General features: G+C 42.1%; 2 protein-coding genes across 3 annotated transcripts in view; one reads left to right on the plus strand and one right to left on the minus strand.

Moving 5' to 3' along the window:
- The window catches only part of LANCL2 (LanC like glutathione S-transferase 2), a 39,568-nt gene extending 28,862 nt beyond the window's left edge, over positions 1-10,706 (plus strand). For both annotated transcript variants that reach the window (XM_030265297.4, XM_072925928.1), the window contains exon 9: positions 372-10,706. In XM_030265297.4, the coding sequence (XP_030121157.3) occupies positions 372-487 (116 nt within the window). In that variant the 3' untranslated portion in view covers positions 488-10,706. The remainder of the gene's footprint in view (positions 1-371) is intronic.
- VOPP1 (VOPP1 WW domain binding protein) overlaps positions 7,981-24,958 on the minus strand; it is a 61,995-nt gene continuing 45,017 nt past the window's right edge. The window contains 3 exon segments of the mRNA NM_001245463.2: positions 7,981-8,310; positions 10,569-10,705; positions 13,416-13,493. Coding sequence (NP_001232392.1) covers positions 8,129-8,310; positions 10,569-10,705; positions 13,416-13,493 — 397 coding nt within the window. The 3' untranslated portion in view covers positions 7,981-8,128.

Here is a 24,958-nt window from a genome sequence, read left to right on the forward strand (position 1 = left end):
AAATGAATCTGTACGTCACAAATGCAATAAAGTTTTGGCTTTTTCTTTTAACCGGTGAAATGACAAGCAAGAGCGGCTCAAACTATGAAGGACAGTCCAAGCTTGCATTAATTTATTCTTAATTTTAAATAGCATTGAGGTTGTTCAGTTCAAGAGATGTTAGCAGAGACATCTTGGTTCTTGCCTTTAATCTTTTCAAATAGAATTTGGTTTCCTGTGCAAAGTACAGATGAACTTGCCTTTCCATAGGGTCTAAGTTCACCTCTTGAAAAAAATCCTAGTGAGGGAGGTGTTCAAAGGGGTGATGTTGCCTTTGCTGTCAGTTGTGCTATTTTAATGTGCACAATGATCTCCTTCTCCTTATGTTTTAGGCATGGCTGGAGCTATCCACTTCCTCTCAGACATTTCAGTACCGGAGACTTCCCAGTTTCCAGCGTTTGAACTTAGACCTCAAAGGAAGGAAAACAAAGTGGAACAGGATGGCTAAAACCATCATTTTGAAAGGAAACTGATACCAAAAGAGATGAGACTGTTTAGTGCCTCTGATGGTGAACAAACTTGATGCTGAAACGACAGATGGATAAAGCCCTTTTCTCACCCCTTCTGCCCCAAAGGACCATGAAGTCATTAGAGCATGAACAGGAGAAGCCACACTTAAGTTCTGTTAAAGTGACACCTTCAGATGTAGGACCAGAGAAGTCAAGTTTTGAACTTCCTCTTTTCTGTTGTATTTGTCTTCTTCAGGTCTTTGCCATGCTCTGCACGTTTATTGGTGTTGTGTGTTGATCCGAGTCTTTTATTGTTAGCCAAAAGCTGGTCTCTGTGTGAATCTCCGTCCTGTACCTTTGTGCATGACTCACAAGAGCAGTGTTGCTTTCTGCAGCGTGGTTACCCACAGAGAGAGTTCGCTGCAGGACGGTGGGTGCCCAGCTTCACTGGTGTGCTGGCAGCTCTAAAAAGATGAAAAACGTTTCTATGTTCATTTTTTCTGCCTTTTTCTCTGGTAGAGATCAGCCTGTTTTGATGAAGAGGCGTGAGGCCATTTCTGTTTTCAGAAAGTTAGCAGGTTGGAAGGGATCTGACTTCTCTTTTCCCGCTGTTGTGGGAGGCTTCTTTAAAAGTCTGAAAGAGAGGTTCCCTTTGATATCTGCAGCTGGTTAGTGTGTTAGGTGCTTATAGCAGGGTGGAGATGCTTCTCCCCACTGCTGCAAAGCACCATCCCATGCCATGAGCTTAAACTGCAGGTGGAGTCACTCGGACTAACCTCCCTCTGCCATCAGCAGCAGAGCCTGGACAACATAACTGCTTCTCCTTTCCTAGACCTCAGTTTGGAATAAACCTCTCCTGCAGCATCTTGTATACAGATGGGCAAGGGAGGGTGCCAGGGCAAGCCTGTCATGCAGGTAGCTCAGGATGGTTATTACTTTGGAAACAAAGTCGTGATTTGTTTCGACTGTCCCCTTCCATGTAGTAGTACAGGAGTGATAAATACCAGCTGCTTTTGGAAGCTGCAGAGGATTATGTAGCAATACGAAGCCATTGCTAGTGGCTGTAATTGAAGTATATTTCATCTTCAAATCCACACAGAAAAAGCTCTTTTCCTGCAGTCTTAACTGTTGTTAGTGCTTTACTTCCCCCTGTTGTGTGGTGGGGTTGTGAAATACTAGACCTGCCTTCAGGTGCTCCTGAGTACCAGGCCATTGGTTTGGGAGAAGTGGGACATACTTCAAGTGCTCTTAGAGCAGGCTTATGTGTCCAGGTAGTACCTGAAGTGTAGCACACTCCCAGTCACTCAGGCTCTGTGGTCATTCTCCCCCAGGTCTCTTTGTGCTCTCTCAGTCCAGGTGCTGATTTTAATTGGTATCTTCTGTCGGGTGCGAGCGTGACAGATGGCACAGTTTGACCTTTTGGGCATGCATTGGGATATCTGTGACCTGTGGGCCATCTGCTGCGTGCCAGTGTCTGTGGTTGGGCTTGGAGATGCATTGTTGCTCCTGCATAAATCGGTTTTGATATGTCACCTCGCAGGTGATTTCCGTGAGCATGTTCCATTGTCTGTTGCCAAATCTTTTGCGACGTTAATAATTTCCCCATTCAGTTCTGCTGTACAGCAGCAGCAGTGTAAGTGCACAAACAGCTTAATGTCACAGTGTAGCAGCTTCTCTGATGGTTTGTCGGGTAGGATTAAAACATGGGAGCAGCAAAAGAGACTTTTCCACTCTGGTAAAGGCAGAAAGGTGAGATGGGAGCAACAAACCCAGCTGCATCTCTAGAGCCAGAGATTGGGGAAAATGCTGAAAGCAGTGGGAGCAGGCAATGCTGCATGGCAAGCAGCTGGGCTGAAGCAAACAGGAGCAGAGCAGAAAAGTGAGGGACAGAGGGAGATATTAATGTGAGGGGTCTGTGAGGAACAGGAAGAGCTGATCGTGGAGGCAATGCTCAGTGTACCAGCAGAGACATCTCGATGAGAGATTCCTCCATGCCAAGAGCTAACTCTGTTTCTTTCTTCAGCCTGTGGATCCCTGATCCTGCCCATAGAAAAGCCAGGAAGGAAACTTGCCCAGGAAGTGTCAGAGAAATACTAACACAGGTAGATGCCAGCTGTGATCCTGTTTCATATCATCCCCCACATCTTTGTTTCTTCCCCTCTACTGTGGGTGCAGAGCATGTCGGGTGTGCTAACAAGGAAAGGGCTCACCACATTTACAGGAACTGCCTGCAAACACTGGCTACCCTAGCAAATCCCAAGCCTCTGTTGTATGGACTGTTTAACTAGGGGATCAGCTGGCAGGTTTTCCATTCAGTGATTATATGCATATTCAGTAGTCTTGGCTACTGTGCTTGGAATGGCTCCTGTGGGAGGTGAGTTTGGCTGGCTGGAGCCTAAAAGGAATTAAAATCTGCTAGTTTTAAAAATACACAGATATATACACACTAAGATCAGCTGAATGCTGAGCAGACCCCCAAGATGCTGGAGTGTACCTGTCAAAATAATGAGCAAGTCAGCTACCTACTGTTCTGTACCATAGCCAGCCTTCTGCCATGGTGGGGCCTGGCAGGCCTGGCACCATCATTCTCTTCAGAATCCTCTCAGAACTGAGTAAGACTGGAAATGTATTGAGCTGGGAAGTGTCTTGACAGTGCATCAGCCTCATCTTCCTGGAGTGGCTTTCCCCGTGGCTCCTCCTTTCTGTTCGTCATGGCATTGTGATATCTAGGTGGCCCCTTAAGGAAAGATATGTTGTGAAGGTGAAAAAGTGTATTTCACCAAGGCATTGTCTTCAGAAGTGACATCAAACTACAAATGTAGAAATGTCTTAATATTCCCTGGTTTGCTTTGTCCGTGTGTTATAGTCCACCTGTTGCAAAAAGCAGTAGTGTTAAAAATGGAAATGCTCTTTGGGCAGAAAAAGAGGAAAAAATGCTGATGTTTTGTTCTTTGGCTTTATTAGTAAAGATCAAGCTATGTGGTGGTAATTTGTGCGAGTCTGGTTTCTTCTTCATTGTGGTTCTCCTTCCTTCCGTCCAGCACTGTGGTGGTAGCTGTCCAGTGGATCTGACTGCTGAGCTGCTTCCCTATCTCATAGTCCTGCAGGATGAAACACGTGCCAGAAAGAGGGCTGATGGCTTTTTTTGTAACCCTCCCATTTTCCTAGCACTGCAGGTGCCTTTCCTGCTGATGCTTCCAGATGATTTTTAGTGTATGTTGCTTACTGCAAAGCTCTGTTTTTCTTTGTGGCCACACAGATCCTGTTGAGTTTGCAGCTAAAGCTAGATTTGGGATGAACTGGTTTTTAAAACACATGTATGAAATCTCTCTGTCCAGCTGAATAACAGCTGTTTCCCAGCTTTGAGGAAGTTTGAAATGTTCCTCTAGCTGGGCTTTAACAGAAGGCAACATCAAGTATGCAGCAGGCAAAGGGTAGTATTTCTGTTTCACAAAACCCCTTGTGCCACTCATGGCCATCTTGGCCACCAAGAGAAACTGCTGCTTTTTTTGGATGGAGAGGATCAGTTCTGGTCTGTAGACAATCTGTACAAATTCAGGTGTAGGTTTATAACAGTGTTGGGGCTTTTCTAGCACAGCAGATTGCTACCATCTAAACAGCACATGAGAGATGGATGGGAAGAAGTACATGTGCTGTGTGTCACCTAACAGCTAGGGCAGAGTCACCACTGTGCTGCCTGAGCCCTGCCCAGCAGGGTGTTTGATGGAGCAGCCCTTCCTAGTGAAACTGTTCACTTTTTTCCCGTATGTTTTCATTAGTTTCATGTTGATTCACAGTCTGGGCCAGTGTGATTTATGCACAGGGACCTGAATTTAAACCACTGCTTGCTTCTCCTTGACATCTACAAGTGGATTGTGGTAAATCCAGCTTGTAGCTATTGGGTTAGACAGGGTTAGGCAGCAGGAGAGAAGCAGAGCAGAACAGGTAAAGTGACAACCATCCTTGTGACTTCTCTCACCGTATAAAGCTAAAATAAGAGATTGGTGCAGGAAGGCAGGGCTGCTTAATTTGTCACTGTTCCCTCTGCCTTCTCTGCTGCCATGTTCACCTTGCAGCACATGGCAGCTTGGAACAGTGGCTGCCAGTTGCACCTCTCATCTTTAATTGCCTTATTATCTAGAAGTTGCTTTGTAAAAGCTGTGTCATGCTGGATCTTGCCCTGCGTGGTGTCTCTGTAGTCATTTCCCTGCTAAATAGTACAAACTGTAAGGCAGCTCAGCTCCTGGTGACAGGGCATCAGAGGGGAAGATTCCCACAGCCACAGGACCTACAAAGGCATCTGTTCCACCTACTCAATTAGCAATGTTAGATCAGAAAAAGAAGATAGGCTGCACTATCTGAAAAAGTTTTATGGCTTCTTGGCTGATCTGTGTGCCAAAAAGTGACGTTTTGGATATATGTATATGAAGATAACCTTTCTGAGGTTTTGGAGTTGAGTTTTTTAAATCAGGGAAGAAAGAAAACCTCCTTTGCTTCTTCACATGGTCTGAATACCTTTCTGGAAAATATAGTTCCAGCTGTTTGTTACAGAAGTGTAAGCTGTCACAGAGGTTCCAAAGCGGGGGGAAAAAAAAAAAAATCAAAAACCACCCACAAACCATAAAATGCTGTTACTACATTATCACTTTTTAAAGTGATGAAACACAGGCCTCATCAGACTACAGGCAAGGTGAACCAAGAGTGCCTGGTGGTGCCTCTTCCCATAAAGCAGTGTAGTTGGAGATTTCAGCAGAAGGGCACTGACCCCATTTTCATTCTTCCTGCTGCCAGGTCACAGAGGCAAAGGTGTCCTTCCCTGCCTGGTCCCTGCCTCCTCAGGTACATCAGACACATTTTGGGGATACAGAATTGAAGAAAGGACTCGAGGGGTTACATTGTTCATGTTACTGGCTCCCCAGCCAGGTTCAGTGGTTCCACTAAAGCAGCTCCCTTCTGATGAAGCCTTGTCAAGGGGTTTAACCCCTCTGCATCAAACCTCACTGCAAGAACCAGGAGACAGGCACAAGACACAAAAGTCACCTTCCTGAGGTAGAAGGGAAGATCTCAAAGGCTGGTTGGGAGTCAGCTGCACACTGGTCCAGTGTCTCTGGGAATGGGCAGGGGAGTGCCCCACAGATCCCCAGGGCTCCCAACCATGACAACCAACCTTATTTTGCAGCCAAAACACCACCCTGCCTCAGGGAGGCACCAAAATCTCTCTTGTGTTTGAGAGAGGACGCAGTAGCTGCACCCAGAGAATCCTAGCAGATAAAGCACCAAACCCACATGAGGAAGTTCACATTAGCAAAGCTGCAGCAGCTGGCAGCTCCTAGGGCATAGCCACTGCCAAGTAAAATCCTGCTGGAATTGGCTGACTAGGGGAAAGGCATGTAAACAATTTGCTATTAACACATATGGATGCCCATGCAGGTGTTGTGTTTTCAAGAAAAGATGAAGTAAGTTTGCTATAAGAGAATTCCCTGTGTTGTATGAGGTAGCGTTACCCATCAACACTAGGAAATAAACAAGCCAGACCTCAGGAAAACTTCACCTGAAGTTGAATTTCACTGTACAAAGGCTTCTATTCAATGTCTCCAGGACGTCAGCTGTCATAGATACATTTTATAATATCAAAGGACTTAACCTATCTATTAAAATGAGGTCTGTTATCATTTCTATTGATAGAAAAAGGTTGGAATTGCTTTTAAAAAAATATGTTCTGTAAACAAACCATGCTCGGTGACATACACAGCTTTCACACTTCAAGTGCAAGCTAATTTAGAAAATATATACAGTTGTGATGCGCAGATGGACCACGTATTCATCTATAAAATGTACTTTTTGTTATCTGAAGTGTCCTGAAGCTAAGACTGCACACACAAAAGTACTTTGCTTTGTCCCTTATTATGATACACAGTAAGGGAAAGCCTTGGTTACAATTTCACCCAAGTCAGGTATGCAGGAATGAACTCTGCTCCAGATAGCTCCTGATTCCACCAGCAGAAACAGTGGCCCTTACAAGTTTTTCTGTTAGACACTCATATTCACAGAAAAAGGGATGTTTTGTAAATCCAGCTTGACACCTAGAAACAAGTTCTAAGAAGCCACTGGCACAGAACAATAACACAGTAAAGCTTTGGCTCCCTGTACAACACAGGTCTTCAGATGACTCCAAACCACCACAGTGAAACCTCTGTGCCCTGGCTGGCATCACACAGGAGCATTCTCCTGGTACGCAAAAGACCACATGGGACTCCTAACCCTCCGCTCTGCTATTTTTTGCAGGTCCTTCAGCAGCAGGAGGCAATGGCAACTTCTTTTTGTCACTGTTCAGTGACATGACTAGATATGCACAAAGGAAGAATGTCCCATTAGTACAAAGTCAGGTTTCAGAGCAACTTCAAATTTTTGCTAGACATGGATGGGTGTAAGAACCCTCACAGGCAAAGGGGCTCTGTGTTTGTTCGAAGATGTTCATTTGTGGTCACTCAGAGGATTGGCCACTCACAAAATACATGAAGAGCTAAGAGATATTAAAAGCCAAACCATCTGTGCACCAGGTCAAAGTTATTATTTTTCTGACCTAGAGACGAGAGCAGATTTACAGATCTATCACCTAAGATGACAGCTTTACTTGGTACTCTTTGTGGCAGCAGTAGGACTATAATAGAAGATACTATTTCTCAGGGACTAAACTCCCATCAATGCCAAAGGGAGTAAACTTGTACCTATGCTCCCATCCCTGCTTACTGTAAATATTTTCCAATTTAGGGAAGAAAACTGAGGTATTTCAGTGTTTCTAACTGTTCCATCAAGAGGCATAAGTAGCTCTGAGTTTGTAACACCTTCCTCTCATGCCAACATCTAGGTCATCATCTGTTTCATACAATCTCAGCACTGGTAAAACAAGGGGAGCCAAGATGCCGATCACACAGGCGAAGTTCACATGATGGGCAAGAAACACTAAAGTCCCAGTCCTTAATTCTGGATGCATCATTTAAAGTAGCAACTCCCTCTTTTCTAGAGCACTTCTCAGAGCCCCTGCCATGACTCAACCAATACTGATAATTCTAGTAACAGTGACTTTTATCAGAGCATCTTTCTGTTATATATCAGAACTAAACTGTAAAAGAAAATAGTAAAAGCAAAAGATAGTCACAATTTCTGGTACAATCATTGCCCTGCTGCTTCTACCTTTATCTTTGTGTGTCGTTTCCCTAAGCAGAGGGCATTTCTGCTGTGGGGTCTTAGGAGGCTGCACATCACTCTGGGGTCACAAGAACTGCTATCAGTAACCTGCCACGACGCAATTAAAACCTTGATTGAAACAAACAATAAATAAAGAGAAAGACATACAGGTTTTAAATATAGGTTTCCATTAAAAGCATTACAAAGACAAGTTCTCTCATTTTGAAGAAAAAGAAAAAATCCACTTCTACTAAAAAAAAAAAAAAAGAAAAAAAAAAAGAAAATTTAAAAATCACCCTTTTGCAAGTAACTTTAATGAGGAAAGGTGCAGGGAAGGGGAAGAGAGAGGACTTGGAGAACTAGCAAGTGTTCAAAAGGGCAGGTGCCCTCCATCTTGGTCATTTTGCCATTGCACCTTCTTCTCACACAGTCAGGTCAGAGAGCCAGAGTCCTCATGTGGAGGATTTCACCACCTGCTCATATGGGGGAGGTGGTGTATTGCAATAGGAAGGTGGGGGTGGGTAAACCGGGTTTCCTTGTGGGGAATTGGGCTGGACGTGGAAAGCCATAGACATGGGATTCATCACAGGTCCACCTGGATCTGTGTAATACGGCACTCCAGGTTGTTGTGACCCTGAAAGAAAGAAAAGGAGAGAAAAGGTATCAGCAACAGCAGAGGCATCAGGTTGTGCTCTCCCAGGGCCTGTGCTCTGCATATTCAGACAAAATTATTCAAAGTGTTCATCAGAGCAAAGACAAGGAGTCTTTCTCCCTTCCAGAAAAAAACAGGCTGGCAGGACTGCATTCACATCTTCAGATACTACCAGAAAGTTTCAGTTTTGCATCCAACGGAAATCACTTAGTGAAGCAAAGGACACCACTGCCCCAAGCAACTACCATTTGAAAGGGAAAACAGTGAGCCCAGTTCAGTTGCTCTGGCAGAAAAGCTTTTCTGTCAGCAGAGAGGAAAGGTGTGGGATCCCAGACGGACAAAGGAGTCTCTACTGTGGCCCTGACTCAGGTGTCAAGTCTTACAAAAGGACTTCAGAGATTATTTTGTGGTGTCCTGGATTTGCTGATAAGCCAGAGTGAAGCTCAGATGGATCATTTTGCTCCTAGGCACGATACAGTTTAGAGGTGAACCTGTATGAAGCAAAGAGCCGAGCTGTAGTCAGTTACTGCTGGCTAACAGAACGGGACGAGATTTCTTTGCATAGATTCAGCTCAGGAAATTACGTCAGAGCCTGCAGGGACACGGAAAGGAAATACATGGCCAAACACAAAATTCCTTGGCTATGACACATCAGGAGTAACAGAGATTGCTGCCATAAGAACAAAGCTGGTGTGTAACCCTCCTCAGATATCACAGTGGGTGGTGGAAGATGACTAAATGCAACTGAAGTCAAAGACTATCTGAAGATTTCAGTTAGATTTTTTTTTTTTCTTTCTCTCTGTCAGTTTAAATAAAGATGGACTCGGAAAAAAGTCATGGCTGAGCAACAGCTTTTCTTCTTTTGGTGCCAGTCTGTGTTTCCTATAAGGACAGCTTCTAAGAGATGTTTCCCCTTCCATTCTCCCAGTCAGGCTCCCAGAATAGCACTCCCAGCAGATGCTGCTGGAATGGGAGAAGATGCTGCTCCTGTCTCTGCAGGGAAAGAAGGAGACAGGCATTGAGCCACATTTTGAGGGCTCCACCTCAACAGTGAATTGGCTACTGGTACCAAACCCAGAAAAGTAATTACTGGAAAATGGGAACTTGCTTTACTACTAACTTTCATTGCTTTTGCTGCTAAATATTTCTAGAATGGTAGAAAAACTAGAAATAAAAAATAAAATAAATTGTGGGCTTAGCTCAGAGCCCAAAGCTTTTAAGTTACAGTAGTAACAGTCTGGAAGCAGGTGCCATAATCAGGTCATCAAAGAGCTTGAGCTTATTTTATATTTGCCCACAATTTATGTTCCTTGAAGCACCATGAAAGAGTAAAACTGTGCTCTAAATTTAAATCTGGTGTTTATCAAGCCAGCCAAAGACATTCCGTGTTCACATAAACTCCAGGCTATTTTTCAGGCTTAAAAATATTAGTCTAGTTGGATTGGCTCCCCTGCAGCAGCAAAATACTCTCTGTTCAGTTAAGGAGAAAAACAGATGTGGAACGGGAGCCCTAAAAAACCCTTAGAATTTAAACAAAGAAGTGTCAGTTTGTATCTGCAACACCTTTTTAACCATCTAGGCCTAGGAGAGTTCTCAGCCAGAACTAGCTACCAGAGGGGAAGAAATTACAAACTTAGAAAGCAATTCTGGCAGAGGAGCCCTCACTAGGTAGGTCCTCCTTATGCACACAGTTATTACTTACCAGAGAGACAGCAATCAGACTAACAAGGGGGAAAAGACCACTTTGGCACAGAAAGACTGCAGCACGGAACACTGAAGGCAAATCAGAAATACCTGCAAGATGGCCAGATTGCGGAAGAAAATGCTAGGCTTTCCTTCAGCTCTGCCAGTTGTTATCAATTGTATTTAAAACTCTTTATTCCAGTGACTGTTGAATTTGGACACCTATCATTTTGTCTACACTGCAAAGGGAGAGCTTGCTATCTCTTTCCATGCATGGACACACACCTGTAAAGGTATTAGGAACCAAAACAGAACTGAAAGTTCTGTCATCCTGTGTGTTTCAAAACCACTTCTGTACACTGCAGCTGAATAATGCTGCTGGAAAGGCTGAGGACATCACTCACGGCAGGAGGTGGATGCATGTTTGAGTGCTGTGCAATCCCTTGTACAAATCTCACAGTGTCCATAAGCCACTGAAAAAAAGCTCAAAACCAACCCTTTTTTAATGCTTTGGCCAAAGTAAGAAACCAGTGAAACGTGTATGAGCAGTCTCTGACCTGATGCAGAGTTCACTGGTTGTCTGGTGTAAGACACATTAAAAGTAGGTTCTTCTACTAATGGAGGAGGATACATCCGCCTTCGGATAAAGAAACCAGCTCCACAACAGAACAAAACTCCCATCATCAAAAGGAACCTAGGCAAAAAGAAGAGGGAAGTCAAAATGAATTATTAAAGAAATATGGATATTGATCTAGTACCAATATCCAACTGTGACAGATAAAAACTCTCTAACAGTTTAAGTTAGAAAGTGTATGTTTATCTGATGTTGGGCAGCGTGCGGGATAGCTCCCAAATACACACTGTGCCTTCCAAGTGATTACAGAGCCCTTTTATCCATACAAATACTGAATACCCAAAATACAAATACATATTCATAATTTTGGTACACCCCATTCCTCACTTCATATGCTAATCATTTCAAAAGCTACTAAGCATGCATAGTTTGTTCCTTGAAGTGGGTCGGTGGTCCCTTTCATGGGGATGGGTACCAAAATGAGGAAGTCAATGAAGTCTTCCTCGTTCTGACCTTTCTACCTTTTCAATGCAAATATGACAAATGAACTCTTGGTAGAACTCCCATTTCTTGTCTTCAGTTGGTTTCAGAACAGAGGAGGCCTACAACTGTCTCATGTTCCTAAAAGCTATTTGTCAGTTTCTATATTCTTCATTATAAACCCAGCTAACTAAACATTGGGTTGACAAGTAATCAATTATTAGTTAACTACTAACTCTTAACTTCATCAAGGCCCACTCATTTATTTTAATTAACTAAGAGATAAGTAAGACCAAGAGAATGACTAAGAGATTATCTCTAACTAAAATCTTAGCTCCTCTAAAATCTCTAAATTCTTTAAAGTTTATGTTTCAAAAACCTGCATATTCAGGCAGCATTTAAATCCAGACTGTTCACTGAGAATACATCAGCCTACAACTTTTAACAGGATTTCTTAAACACGTTGCTGCTTGGAAGCAGGTCTATCATTTGGGATAGCACTCATGGAGCACTTATGGATATATTATGGACATTTTCAGTGATTAGTACTATCGTCAGTGTTCTCTGGCATGTAACCCAAAAGTAAAAAACACTTGAACTTTTCAAAAATTCAGGTTCACATGTGACCTTGGCCGCTGGGATGCTAAACTGAAATTCCAGGTCCATACAGTTTCAAACTGTTCATCTTGGATGCATGCCCCAGGCTAACAGGCTAGGCTGCTCAGGATGTTTGTGGAGTACAGAGAAGAACACTATTCTGCAATTGCCATTAAAAGAAGAATTTTAGATATTCTTAAATTAACTCAACATTTTAATTTCATCTACCATGGGAAATATAGTAGCCGGCACTTAAGCTCAATCCAGAAGACTGAAGCATTCAGTACCGACGGCGACAAACTTCACTTTGTGCTTCCTACATGGGATATTACATTCTCCCTGAAAAAAGACATAATTTAGCTACCATTCTCCTCCTCTCTGCATCTTTTCCAACCTAGCTAAACTGTCCTCATTATTTCCTTGCCCTGGTGTGATGGAAACAGGAGCATGCAGCAAGGGCACATCAGATTTTGATCTTCAGACAGCGGCTTTCACTGTGTTTCCTTGATCAGTTACCAGACACTCCAGTGACTCATGCTCTTGTAAAAAGGAATGGTTCTTCTGCCTGTAATTGCCATCTTGTTTCATGGCTTTTTATTGGAAGACAATGACAACTGTTCTTTTTTAGAAAGCATGGAAGTTGGCCAGAGGCAAGCCTACACACCATGCTTATCTCCACTGGAAAATTCCCAGGTGGCTCAGAGGAAGAGTGTGGCACAGCATGGCAGCAAGAGTTAGTTCATGCAAAGGCTAAAACTCTGTACTTGCTTCTACATTAGAAATGAGAGCAGAAGGAGGTTCTTTTTCCCTGAGCCAATATTAATACATTCCCCTTTGGCAGTGTTCCTGCAAAGGATTTTTTTCCTGCATAGAAAAACAGAGATATACAACATCACCCCAGGGATTGAGACAGAGAGCTCTTCACTTATATCAGTAAGGACTGTACACTGAAATCCCACAGTCAGCTTTGGGAAATCTCTGTATTATAGTATACATCAGGCTTCTGTTTCTCACTGTTTATTTGTTTCAGTTTTGAAGGCTTTTTAAAAAATCAATTTTCAAATTCCACATTAAAATGCCTGAAAACAGGTTTTCTAGGGAGTCTTTGCTTTCTCTCAACCGTAATGAGAAGGTTTTATTCAGGTGCTTTCTTAAATTCCACTCCAAAAGGAATTTACCTTATTTTTTCATTATGCATGTAACAGTGATTAGTTTAAGCTTTATCCAGATTACTGAGCTGCTGGCTTCACAAGCTCAATCCTTCTGCCTTCTTTTCCTTGCTGTCATCTCCAGTGAAATCCTCATAGTCATAAATGTACTTCTCTTCCTTTTTAATTGAAGCCTCAATTCAGCTGGCAGGAATATATTAAATCCTGCCTAAAAGCACAATCCTGCTTACACGATCCACTTTTAAAACCGAGTGCCCCAAAAAAGATGCAGAATGCTGCTGCTTGGGACAGGCATAAATTCAGCAATCCTGGATAAAAGTGGAACTGCTGCCTGTACAAAGCAGCAGGATGCAGAAGCAGGAAAGGTCAGTCTGACATGATTGACCTCCTTTTTCAGTGTTTTCTTATTACACAGGAGGACGTTTTACGAAAAAAACAAAATCCCTGCATTTCTAGAGACACACATACCTTCCTACACATTTGCACCTCCTGTACTTTAAAATACCAGGGTTGGCAATATCCTGATTGAAGCCCAACCAACGAGACAAGGACAAACACAAAATTCCCAAATGCCCTGCACCTACCAAAAATACCATAGTCGCTGGATAGAGAGAGCTCTTACACAGCATCTTGAGCCACAGCAATCCTCATAGGAGCGACATCTGCAGAGAAATAAAGAGACAGAGGTGTTGAGTGGCTGTCTCTCAGATTAAAATGGCATCCCCAGCCCTGACACCATTCACACCCCTGACCAAAGCATTATTTCATTAACAGACTACCCTTGGCTGGATAAAGCTGTCAATTATATGCATGACACAGCTTTACCTCTATTCAGGAACTTTTTCCATGTTAGTGAAACTACCTTCCTATATACTTAATCTCAAACCACTGTGAAAAGACCAAATATGGTGTTCAATTCTATATAAAAAAAGGACAAGTTATAAAGAAAAGCAGTTCATTGTGTTTTCTTTCACAGTAAATGAATACTGCAGACCCCCAACAGATGTTTGGGGTTTTATTCACAGGAACAGACAAGAACTGGCAGAATGAAATCACAAGATCACCCTTTCTTTGAAACCAGCACCTTCCAAGCAGAGAAACCACTGAGTGCAGAGAAAATTCCAATTGTACCATTATTTGCAAATTTTATGCCCTTTTTTCGTCTCAGAATTTGCACTGACTGCAACTGCCAGCAACTCCCATTATTAAAGCAGCTTTTCCTCTAAAAATCCCCCACACTTCAAATTACTCTTTTGTATGCATAGAACATTTTTGAAAGTATTACATCACCAGTCATTGTGAGCACAAGGTACCACTTCACGAAAAGCAAGCACATACATTAAGGGCAACCTCTGAACAATTCCTATGGTAACTCCTATTCCCACACCAATGAAACCTGCCTAGTAGGGAAAAGGACCAAGTCAACACAGAACCTATGGTATATTACAGACTTGAATGAAAATAAGCATATAGCAATAAGATTACCATATCCACATACAGAAAGAGAAGAGGGGGTGACCACAACTGGATTGATCTTTTTAAGGATGTTCACATCTGTGTGCAGAATGCACATATTTATTTAAGCATCTGATTCTGGACAGTTTGCTCAACTGCATGACTGTGCTCCCATATTTCTATGCAAACTAAAACTGTGTCAACTGAATAATTGTACAGACAATTACACATTTACATGCTCAATTAACAAGACTTCACTCAGAAAATACATTGTTACATAGGCTTCAGCCTCAACTGGGGCCAGAGGAGGATGCTCTATGGATACATAATCAGCTGTTTTGCAAGCAAAAACAGTTACATGCTCTTCTGACAATAAATAAGTAGGATTTATTCAGGCAAGCCAGAGGATATGACATGATCATCATGGTAAGGTTTATTAAGAGACTCAGGCACCCAGTTTGAGATTCAGGCCAAGGAAGTTGCTCATGGCAAAAGAGAAGACACCCACTTTGCTGTCATTGAACATGAAAGTGACCCATCTGCAATATTTCTTCTTTAAAGCTTCCCAGGACCCTGACAACTGCTCATACTCAAAGCTACCAAACCTCACATAACTACTGACAAGACTTAGCAAGTCAGCATTCACTTCAGTCCCCTTGGGACCAAGAAATTAAGTATTCCTCCGTGTTTCCACAGTGGTTCAACCCAACAGGAGCTTTCAAGACATATGCTGAAGTCAAGGACAGATTCAGGTTCCTTACAAAATGGGCTGGAAGCTGCTGCCTTCTGTTACACCAGTGCTCATGATAATCCTTTGCTCTTCAACATGCTTTGGCTGGAGCACTTAATCCATGGTGATGGATACTTGCCTCCTTGGCTGATGCTGCACAGCAAGGATTTTGTTGGGCCAGAAAAGCAGAGAAAAAACAGAGCCCATAAATCCAGAAACCCTTCTTGAGCCCATCAGGACAAAAATAAAAAGAAGGATTTTAGGAATGTGATTAGTAAGTCCAGACACCTACATCTGACCATACAAAGGATGGGGAATGGAGGCACCATTTCCCAAAGCCCCGAGACCTTCACGTGTAATAAAACGTAAACAGAGATGTCACAGAGGCTGCACACACACCTCCCCCGTGCCCACCCTTGCCTTGCTTATTTTGCACCTGTTTTCTCCAGAGCCAGAAAAGATGGGAAATAGCTATTTTAAAATATACAATTATGGTCATTCAAACCACCAAAATTAAAGGAGCATCTGTAGAGGAATATAGTACCTCAATCTATTTTTTTTATCTTTAAGTTATCCAGGTTATGAGTCAGCACCATTTTTAAAGTTTCAAAGGCTTAGCTTTTATTCCTGAAAAAGAAGGATAAAGCACCAGCTGGAAGGCAGAAAGGCTACACTGCTGAATATTTATGAAGCTCCTGACACCACTGACTGACAAACAGGCCACCAAAGAGAAATTTCAGGTGACTGAACTTTCTAATGATTGAAAATAATATGCAAAGGCTGGAGGAGTCTCTAATCATGGCTCCAATTCCTGGCAGTCAATAAGCTTTCTTACTGTAAGCTCAGCCAGGCTGACCACTGCATTTGCTGTGGATCTGTGAAAGTAAACCAGTACCACAACCCTCACAATCCTTTGAGATTTGACACTGGTAACTTTGTCACTTTTTACCCATAAAACCAAACAGGTGATTTATTCTGTGTGCCTGTGAGAATGGACACATGTACCCATGTGCAGGAACATGGAATCAAGGCTGGAATCGAGGATGATGCCAACCTGCTGTTTGTACTCCCCACCACTTGACAGCAGCACCAAAGAAGACTGGAAGAGTGAATACTCCATTTGCTGATACTGCCATCAGGCTACAGAAAAACTCTGCTGACCTCTTGTTCTTGATTCTATCCACTGTGGAAAAACAACACAACTCCTGACAACATTCATCCCAATTACATGACAATTAACTTACTTACAAAAGCCATATTTATTAGCTGGCAAAAGTCAACGACAAAATCAGCTTATTAATGAAGTAACATGCAAGCTTAAGTAAAATCAGTCTTTGATGTACTATGCCTCACTGCATGACGTCCAATCACAACAGAATTAAGACCCCAATTCATTTTAAAAACCCCAAAATTAAGGACATGCACATATATTTATTGAATTGGTATGCATTTTATTTAAATTGAACCAATACTTTGGCTTTGCTTTACAAGGAAGGACCAGTGTGTCCAATGCCAGTTGAAGCAGAATGAGCCTTACTATCAACCAGAACTGGACTGAATCCGTCTCCAGAGGACTTTTCTAACGTCAATTTCCCTCTTTCACAGATCAGTGATGATCCCAATAACTGCATTTCCCAAGGGCAACGTTCATTTTATTGATCAAAAGTTAACGTATGACACAGGATAAGACATAATTAGTTGCTTTGCTAATCTGCAATTTCACCAATAATACAATCTCTCTTTCAAAAACTGTGTGCAATGGGATTTATGATTTAGAATGTACATCTTTTCATTCATAATTCACTGGAATAAAAGGACTGTATGTGCATGTCCAATGTCTTGAACTGCTGGCACACCAAGGACCTGCAGTGTCACAGATCACAGACCTGTCACAGGGACAAGGTTTTTCTCTGGGTTCGCACTTAAATTGTGGCACTGAACTTCCTTCCTTTATGGACAAGCAAAGCATAGTTTCATATAAAGGTATATGGAATGACCCAAATCTTACAAACCAACTCTTTACTTCCATGTGTTCATGGATAATAGCTACTCAGTTATATGGCCCAATAGCTCTTCTCTAATTAGACCTGCATCTACACAGTTGAACAATTCCCTTCCTAGTAGAGCTGCTGCAGCAAGGAGCTGCATTCCCTACCACCACCGTATCTTTGAAATGGAAGCTGTAATATTCTTAGTTTTTTTCTCTAGATGTTTTGCATCATATGGTATGGGCCAAAACCTGATGTAACATTTAAGATGTTTGACTAGTAATGTATTTTGGAAGAGTGAAACAAAACATAAATTGTTAATCCACATGTAGTGGCAGAAACCCTACTGCAGACACAGAGACACAGGATGAGCAGGTGAAATAAAACCACAACCCCACATCAACAACCACATACTGTAAACTGCATCATCTCTAACCTCATCTTTTTCTGAAGACAAGCCTGACAGAAATTCCAAAAAAAGGCTGCATACCAGTCATAGGTTAAATGATTGCTGCATGTATCTGTAACTTCTGTGATACAAATTGGGATTCATTGAAACACAATAAGCACTGGCAGTTTTGGAGTGAGGGGCAAGAAAACTAAAGGGAGTCAGGGAACTGTGTAGATGAAAATACAGGAATAGACCAAAGCTAAGAACACAAAGGAAATATTTTGGGGGTTGGTAGTAGCATTAGGTGAAGCTAAGGAAGTGCCAGATGCGGCCCTAATACTGGCACAGGCAAAAGACCAGAAGGAGTCTTCGTAAGAACTGTAAGAGCTGAGGCTGGGTCATCTCCAGGCAGATTCAATGCTGAACCCTCAAAGTCAGAAGGTTCAGGTCTGCTCCCATGGAACAGATGACAGCAGACAGCTGAAATGTGCATACGCGTTTACTTGTTCTAGGACAAAAGAAGTTTTAAAAATAAAATAATCTAATCTGCTTGCAACTCAGCTGCCAAGATACAATGATGCTGAACAGAGACAAAAACAAACAAGCCTTGAAACAAAAAGAAAAAGCAGGCAATCATCACAAAGTGACTAGCAAAAACAATTCTAATGAAGCTCTGAGTCATGAGTGCACTATCAATGAGGAGTGATGTCACTGAGGTACACTGCCACAAGACTTAGACCTGACAGACAAAAAATGGGGAAGATCAACTGAAGGCGTACCATGTAATTGAGAAAGAGCTCTTCTTCTACCAAGTTTACTTAAACTTTTATTAATTTCAGACATTTAATAAGTGGATTTCCATCTTTCCATAAAAAGCAGTCTTCAAAGCAAAGCTACTGCCTGCACTGCTGTCTAAGGAAAGACACAGACTATTGGCTGCAGACATGGGGAAGACCACCACACAACGGAGGGGTTATCCTAAGGAATCTATTCTGCTACAAGTGCCCACAGAACATGGAAATCGAAAGAGAGTCCAACTCCGCACTCACGAGTCCCACCTAAGCAACTATTTCTGAGTCCCAAAGTGGTTTAATCTCTCTCCAGAAAGATGCTGCAACACAAAGGCCACATCCTTCCACTGGCATTCACTCAAGTGTTTGAGGAGCAGTAAGACAGGCAAGGTCTCTGGCTGGTGGAGCAGAGTTGTAGAGAACATCTGCACTCCGGCCTTGGTCTTGGGGTCATTTATGTCTCCTTGGCCTAATTTTCAGCAGACATAATTCCACCACAGTCACCTGCAGTTACAGGTTCTCAGAACCCAAAAGCATTTATTTTCTTATAAATAGCAAAAGTGATCTCTCAGCATATGCAATAACAGTGCCTTGTAAAACATAGGTCTGAGAAGTATGAATAGATAAGTTTATTATAATAAACACAGCTGCTTCACAGATGAATGGAGCTGAGACCTCAGCGCACATCTGTACTTAAGAGTAGAATCAGTGCTATTGGTACCAAAGAGATCACTAGAGAGATAATTATCCAGGTACTTGGTAAATCACACAGCCCTTATGTAAGAAAATGTAAGACAAAAAAAAAACAAAAAAAGAAAAGGGCTGTCAGGTCGTTTTTTTTTTTTCTACAGAGTAGAAACAACTGAGACAGAAACAGAATTTGCTCAGATTAGAGTCCTGTCTGCTTTGACACAACTAAAATCTCCTACAAGACAAGATACTTGGCTCCTGTCCTTCACACAGACGTGAAAAATAAGAGCAGGCAACAGCTGAAAAAGGGCTTATTTCTCAATTACTCGTTGGGTGAAGAGCCTATAAACACCATCTCTGTACAAGAACTCAGCAGAATACAGTAAATCTTCCCCCACTTCTGATGGGATGAGAGGTATTTGCTCAGATGCTCCTATCAAACCAATCCTTCTCACAATCTTCTGCCCACAAAGGTTTACCATAACTCCAGCCCTCTCTTCCCAGATGTCAAGAAGAAAGCCACCCTGCAGAGGAACTCTCTTTCTTGTCTGTAAAGTACCACTACATGGCTTTCTGGCCAGCACATATCCATCTAGAAATTTTCTCTCTCCCCTTGTAGCAGAACCTAGCAAGAATTGCAGTGGCTTGGGCTTTGGCAGTATATGGAGCCTTAAAGAGCCATTTTTCAATGGCTTCAGGCTTTTCTTTCACAGAGCAAAGCAGAGAAAGAGCATTGCTTAAGGCTCTGACAAAAGTAAGCCATATATAACATGTATAACAAGTTTGAATTTTCTGGAGGTGGAATTGTAAATTTCTTGTATCAACAGGAATGAGGAATTCTAGTTACTCATCAGGCCCCTTATTAAAGAGATTATTAGTTCTTCGTATCTCAAGCTGCTCCCAGTGGGCGGGCAGTCCTACTGCATCTCATCCCTGCTTTGGGAAATCACAAGCAGTCTGCTGGCAGGGGGCGATGGGTATCCAGGAATTTGCTGTCTGCCTCAATTTAAGATACTAAAGCATAGTAAACCATTTTTTCCTGCACCAAGCCACTGCACAATCAAATGCAGAGGACCGGGTAGTAATGGCCAGCTGTTAAGTGCCATCAAGTCTGTCAACACTTTAATTCAGGGTCTTCCTACTTAGAAAGGGTTAGAACTTCAAGATTACTTAGGCATCAGATGCGCTTTGACAATGTCCACTGAAGCTCAAACCAGGCACAACCTTTCCTGTTCCACTGACAGGAAGCCAGAAAAAACTGATTCTCAGTCTCTCATTAGGGTTCTTGCCTGGGACATGGAAGAATTGAGACCTGATGAGTATTTCAAACCAAAAACCTTCCACAGGAAAAAGTGAGGCTCACTCATGGTAAGTCACAACTGCAGTTATCACATCCTCTGGAAATGAGAGTGGAATGGGACTGGGTTCTCTGCTCCACCTCAGCCAGGGGAGGGTCTGGTCTCAGAGGAGTACCCCACTAGAAGACAGGATACCCTCTTTTCCTCTTTTCTCACCTTTCTCAGAATTAGCTGCCTATACCTGGACAGCCTCCAACTCCAAAATCATCCTTTCAATCTGAAATTAGGTCCATCACCTGTTTGATGGCTTGTGAAGGTTGATATACTAAACTCCTCTCCAGGACTACTCCTAGCAAGTTGAGCTGGGTGTTAATTTGTAGCCTAATTCACCCCAGATTGCTTTAGATAATTGATCCATTGAAGGAAATTCCAGTTTGTGGCAAGGTACCTACCTACTGGCTGGGTAACTCTAGGCTCTTATTTGGAGCAAGGAGTAAGCTACTTCAAGGGCACTGATTTTTGAAGCTAGTTCTGACATGTTGCATTGTTATTGTTTAAGGTCACACAGGACTGAGCTATGGTGAGATTCAGTTGCCTTTTATACAAATGGTCTGATAATTACTGCTGTCTTCCTTCTCAAAACAAACCATGCACTTACATTTTTGCAAGGAACTACATCTGCAAACAGGCCCTTCCTGTGGCTGCTCACTGCAAAAGTGAGCCCTGGAGTGAATCCAGGTCTCAGTTTGTGTACAGTGCCAGCTATTCAAGGCGCCTGGAAGGATGCAAAACTATTACACTGCCTCCCCTCTCCCTCCTCCCTCCTGGCTTCAAATCAAATGGAAGGATAAATCAGCATCTATATTACTTCCCTAAGCACACACCTGCTGACACTTCATGCAGCTGTAATTGCAATGAAAAGCTAAGTGTACCATCAGGAAAGCCAACTTAATTAACAGCAGTAAACACAAGAGGATCTGGTGCACAGGCAACAGCCACCATCATGCAACACACCCAGTGTCTGGTTTGGGGTGGTTTCCCAGCCTCTTGGACACAAGTTGATGAAAGAAATGCCTTCTGAGCTATCTGAGTAACAGCAAGAGATGAACATTTTTTTAATGTTTTCATCTTGGACATTTTGCAGGTTCTTGATAATACACAGAATCGTTATGGACTGACCACAAAGAACATAAAGACTCACATTCAAAACCAAGAAGAGTATGGCTGTGTGATAAAATACAACAAAACTTAATTAGCAAAGTAAGAGAAGCATGTGGAAATGCACAAAAAATTTATTTCAAAACCTATGAAAACCACAAACTTAATATATTCCTCATTCTTCTCTACAATAAGAAAAAGAAATTACTTTTCCCATGCAGGGCAGGAACATGTCTTAAAAATTAAGACTATTAGCAAATATTCATTTTTTAGGTTTCCGTTAGTGTTCTTATAGTAATTCTAATTGAAAAATTAAACAGATTTCATCAACACAAATGTGTACATGTGCAGCTCTCTGCTGTCTGCAGTAAACTGGTTTCTATGGCCGAAACATACCAGCCTAAAAATATAGCACTTCCACTGCTTTCAACATTAATTCAGGTCCTGTTTTGGGTAAGAATTAGAGGATAACAAGAGATGCCAGTCCTCTCTGTTTTGTTCTTCACATAATTACCAACAGCAATGGTTAACACTTCCTTTCAGAGAAAATGTTCATGTTTCTTTCTGGAGGTCTTTCACCTAGCAGCATACCTTTGAGAAGTCAAGACCTACCTAAGACAAGAAACCCAGGGCAGAACTCAGATGCAAAAAGTCAGTATTTAGGAGGTAGAAGATGATACAAGCTACCAAGGAGGCATTTAGAAATCATCACATATACAAATAGGTGTGATGTTAGAAAAGCCAAACCTCACCTACAACTAGTAGTTGGAAGGGATACCAAGTCCAGCAAGAAGAGCTTCCACCACTACACTGGCAGTGGAAGTGATCTGTGGACAAACCAGAGAGTGGGAGATGTCATTTACCCCAGCTTCAGCATGGCTTTGCACGGTGTCTCCCTCAACATTCTCATAACCAAGTGCACACCTTACAGCCTGGACAGGCAGGCAGCTAAATGTGCTAGAAAACCCAAACAGAAACACCATGGTGAGCTTGGAGGGCAGGGGATAATGGGTGCCCCTCCCTGCGGGTGAGTCCTTCACTGACCCAGTGGCACCAGCCATGGCATAGCTATTGCTGTGGACACACACCTACCGCTCATACTCAAAAACATTCCTGCTGTTTTATGAACAGGCCATGAAGTCTGGCAAGGAGAGGATTAGAAACATGCATCTGGAATTTATCACCTCATTAAAAGCCCCAGTATGATGGTAGCTAACAACTGAAGGAAAAATAAATAAAAAACACCTATGGGATTGATCAGTCATACCAGGAAATATACTTCACCCTGCAGTGAGGGGGACATTCACAATCATTCCAATCAAACTACTGCTCATCAGCAAAACATAAGGCAACCTTCCCTCTCCTATTCACACCCAATTTAGAAATGGAAAAATAACTGGAGTATCTTAAGTGCTGCTGGCATCTGCCTATAGGGAAGGGGGTTTTGCAATCTAATGCATTCTCTATGTTACTATTCACATCATTGCCATGGAAGAGAAGTACCTTGACTGTTTCTTCTGCCAACCATCAGCACATCTGAGATAAGGCTGAGCTGGCTTACTTAAGTGAGAGTGGGATGAGGATACTTGTAGAGCATCAGTTGAGTCTCTTGAGACAGCTTTAAATACTGAATCACTTTCTGTGCATCCACACAAGAAGACATATGATCTAATTCTTTAAGCAAACTCAGGAACAACTTGGCTCCCTGCTTTTCCAATGACTAATTCCTTTCTCTGCTTTATATTTGCTTACTTATTTTTCTAAGTCATATTAAAATAACATTTTGCTGAAGTAGTAGAAAAGTATCTAACTGACAAAAGTCTCTGGTGACTCAGGCAACAAGGACATGGAGAAACGGTTGGATGAGTTAGGGAAATAAGTTAAGAGCAGTCTTGGAAATCGTCTGTATTAAGGACAGAAGCCCAGCATATCTCTCTCAAATTCTTGGTAAGCTTTCGGGGTCCACTTCTGGTCTGAAATAAGCTGTACCTTACTCCCACAGGAGAGGGAAAAGATTTCGGAAAATTATAAATTTCTCAGTCTAGCCATAAGAAACGGAATTACATTTGGAAGAAACATGCTTGAATTAAACCAAAGCTCATTGATGACATATGAGGGATAATATAATTATTTCCATTGGAAAACATTATTTTTAAAAACACTAATACCATTAAATAATTGGACAGAAAGATGTATCATTAGTTCTGGAATTGTGATCTTCAACCTTTGCCCTAGCTGTTGAGATGGAAAGCATAAAATACAAGTTTTAAGAAAGTCTTGAACAATATTTCTAACAGATTTTTTTCTTTTAAAAATTATTATACTGGAAGGCAGATTGAATAAAAAAACTAAAAAAAACTTAAGCTCCAAAAGAGGAACTGACATATCATTCCAAGTTTTACCCACCCAAATGTAGCTGAATTTCCAGAACACTTGTTTTGGCGCACTGTTCCTCTGGCTTAGCAGACACATTCTTATCTGTCTTTGGATGGCTGAAGTAGAGCCTTTACAAGAAAGATTAACTCAGCTATCTTGCCTTTAAACTTCCGAGAAAAGCAAACCACCACTTTATATGACAGCCCCCTAGATTTCTATTACCCTGGGTAATTTAAAGAGAGGCAGGCACCTTGTAGGAGGATGTGCCTACCCAGAAGCGATAAGGCGTGCAGCTGGGCCAGTTCAGGGATACCTCAGTCCCAGCATGCCACAGTGCATTTGTGAATAGACACAGTACTTGGCATTTCTGAGCTGACATGCCAACCTTTTCATTATAATACCAACTGTCTCTGTGACAGATGTGACATAGTGCCAGCATGGGACTGAAATCACAGGAAAATCATTAAAAAGGACTGCATTGCTGGGTTTCCTAAGTCTCCAAAGATAGTCTCAAGATAAAAGGAGAGACTACATATATTACCTGGGGAGAAAAAAGTTTGTTCATAAAATCAGTGATAGAAACAAATGGAATCTACTGTGAACTCCTTTAAATATAAATCTAAACCTATCTGCTTTGTATGAACTGTTGCTACAGAAACAGTAAGATAAAATAAAACCCGTTTCACTACAGCACATGCCAGATCTAGATTCGTACAGAGGAGGCACTCTCAGGACAAAGTTATGTATTATGCCTTCAGATAATTTACCATGTAACCATATGCTGATGGAGATGATGCTATTCATGCCTCCTCCCCCACAATATGCAGAATACTCCCTTCCTCCCATTTCACCAGTGTTTGCCAAAAACTACACCAAGCTGATTCAACACTGACTTGAATGTGCTAAAATGAACAACTTTCTGTGGGATTAGCAAATTGAATTAATTCAGTGAAGGGTCAAACAAGTGCTGAAGCAATGGGACTTCATCCTAAAATATTGAGATTGGAGTGGTGCCTCTCCTCTGCCATACAGGTGTGAGAAGACAGCACAGGTAGGAAGCAGCTGGGGACCCTAGACAACAGAAACTGAAATTGCAAAGGTAACAAAGTAGAACAGCCCAGGCACTGCAGACATGCACTACCTTCCTATTGCTTTGATGCATCCCCCCTTAAACCCCACTGGGCTCCTGTGCACTCAAATACCCTCTCCCCACTCCATTCCTTATTCCTTCACTTGTCACACATAGTATC

Source organism: Taeniopygia guttata, chromosome 2, assembly GCF_048771995.1.
Source record: "Taeniopygia guttata chromosome 2, bTaeGut7.mat, whole genome shotgun sequence".
Classification (NCBI taxonomy): domain Eukaryota; kingdom Metazoa; phylum Chordata; class Aves; order Passeriformes; family Estrildidae; genus Taeniopygia; species Taeniopygia guttata.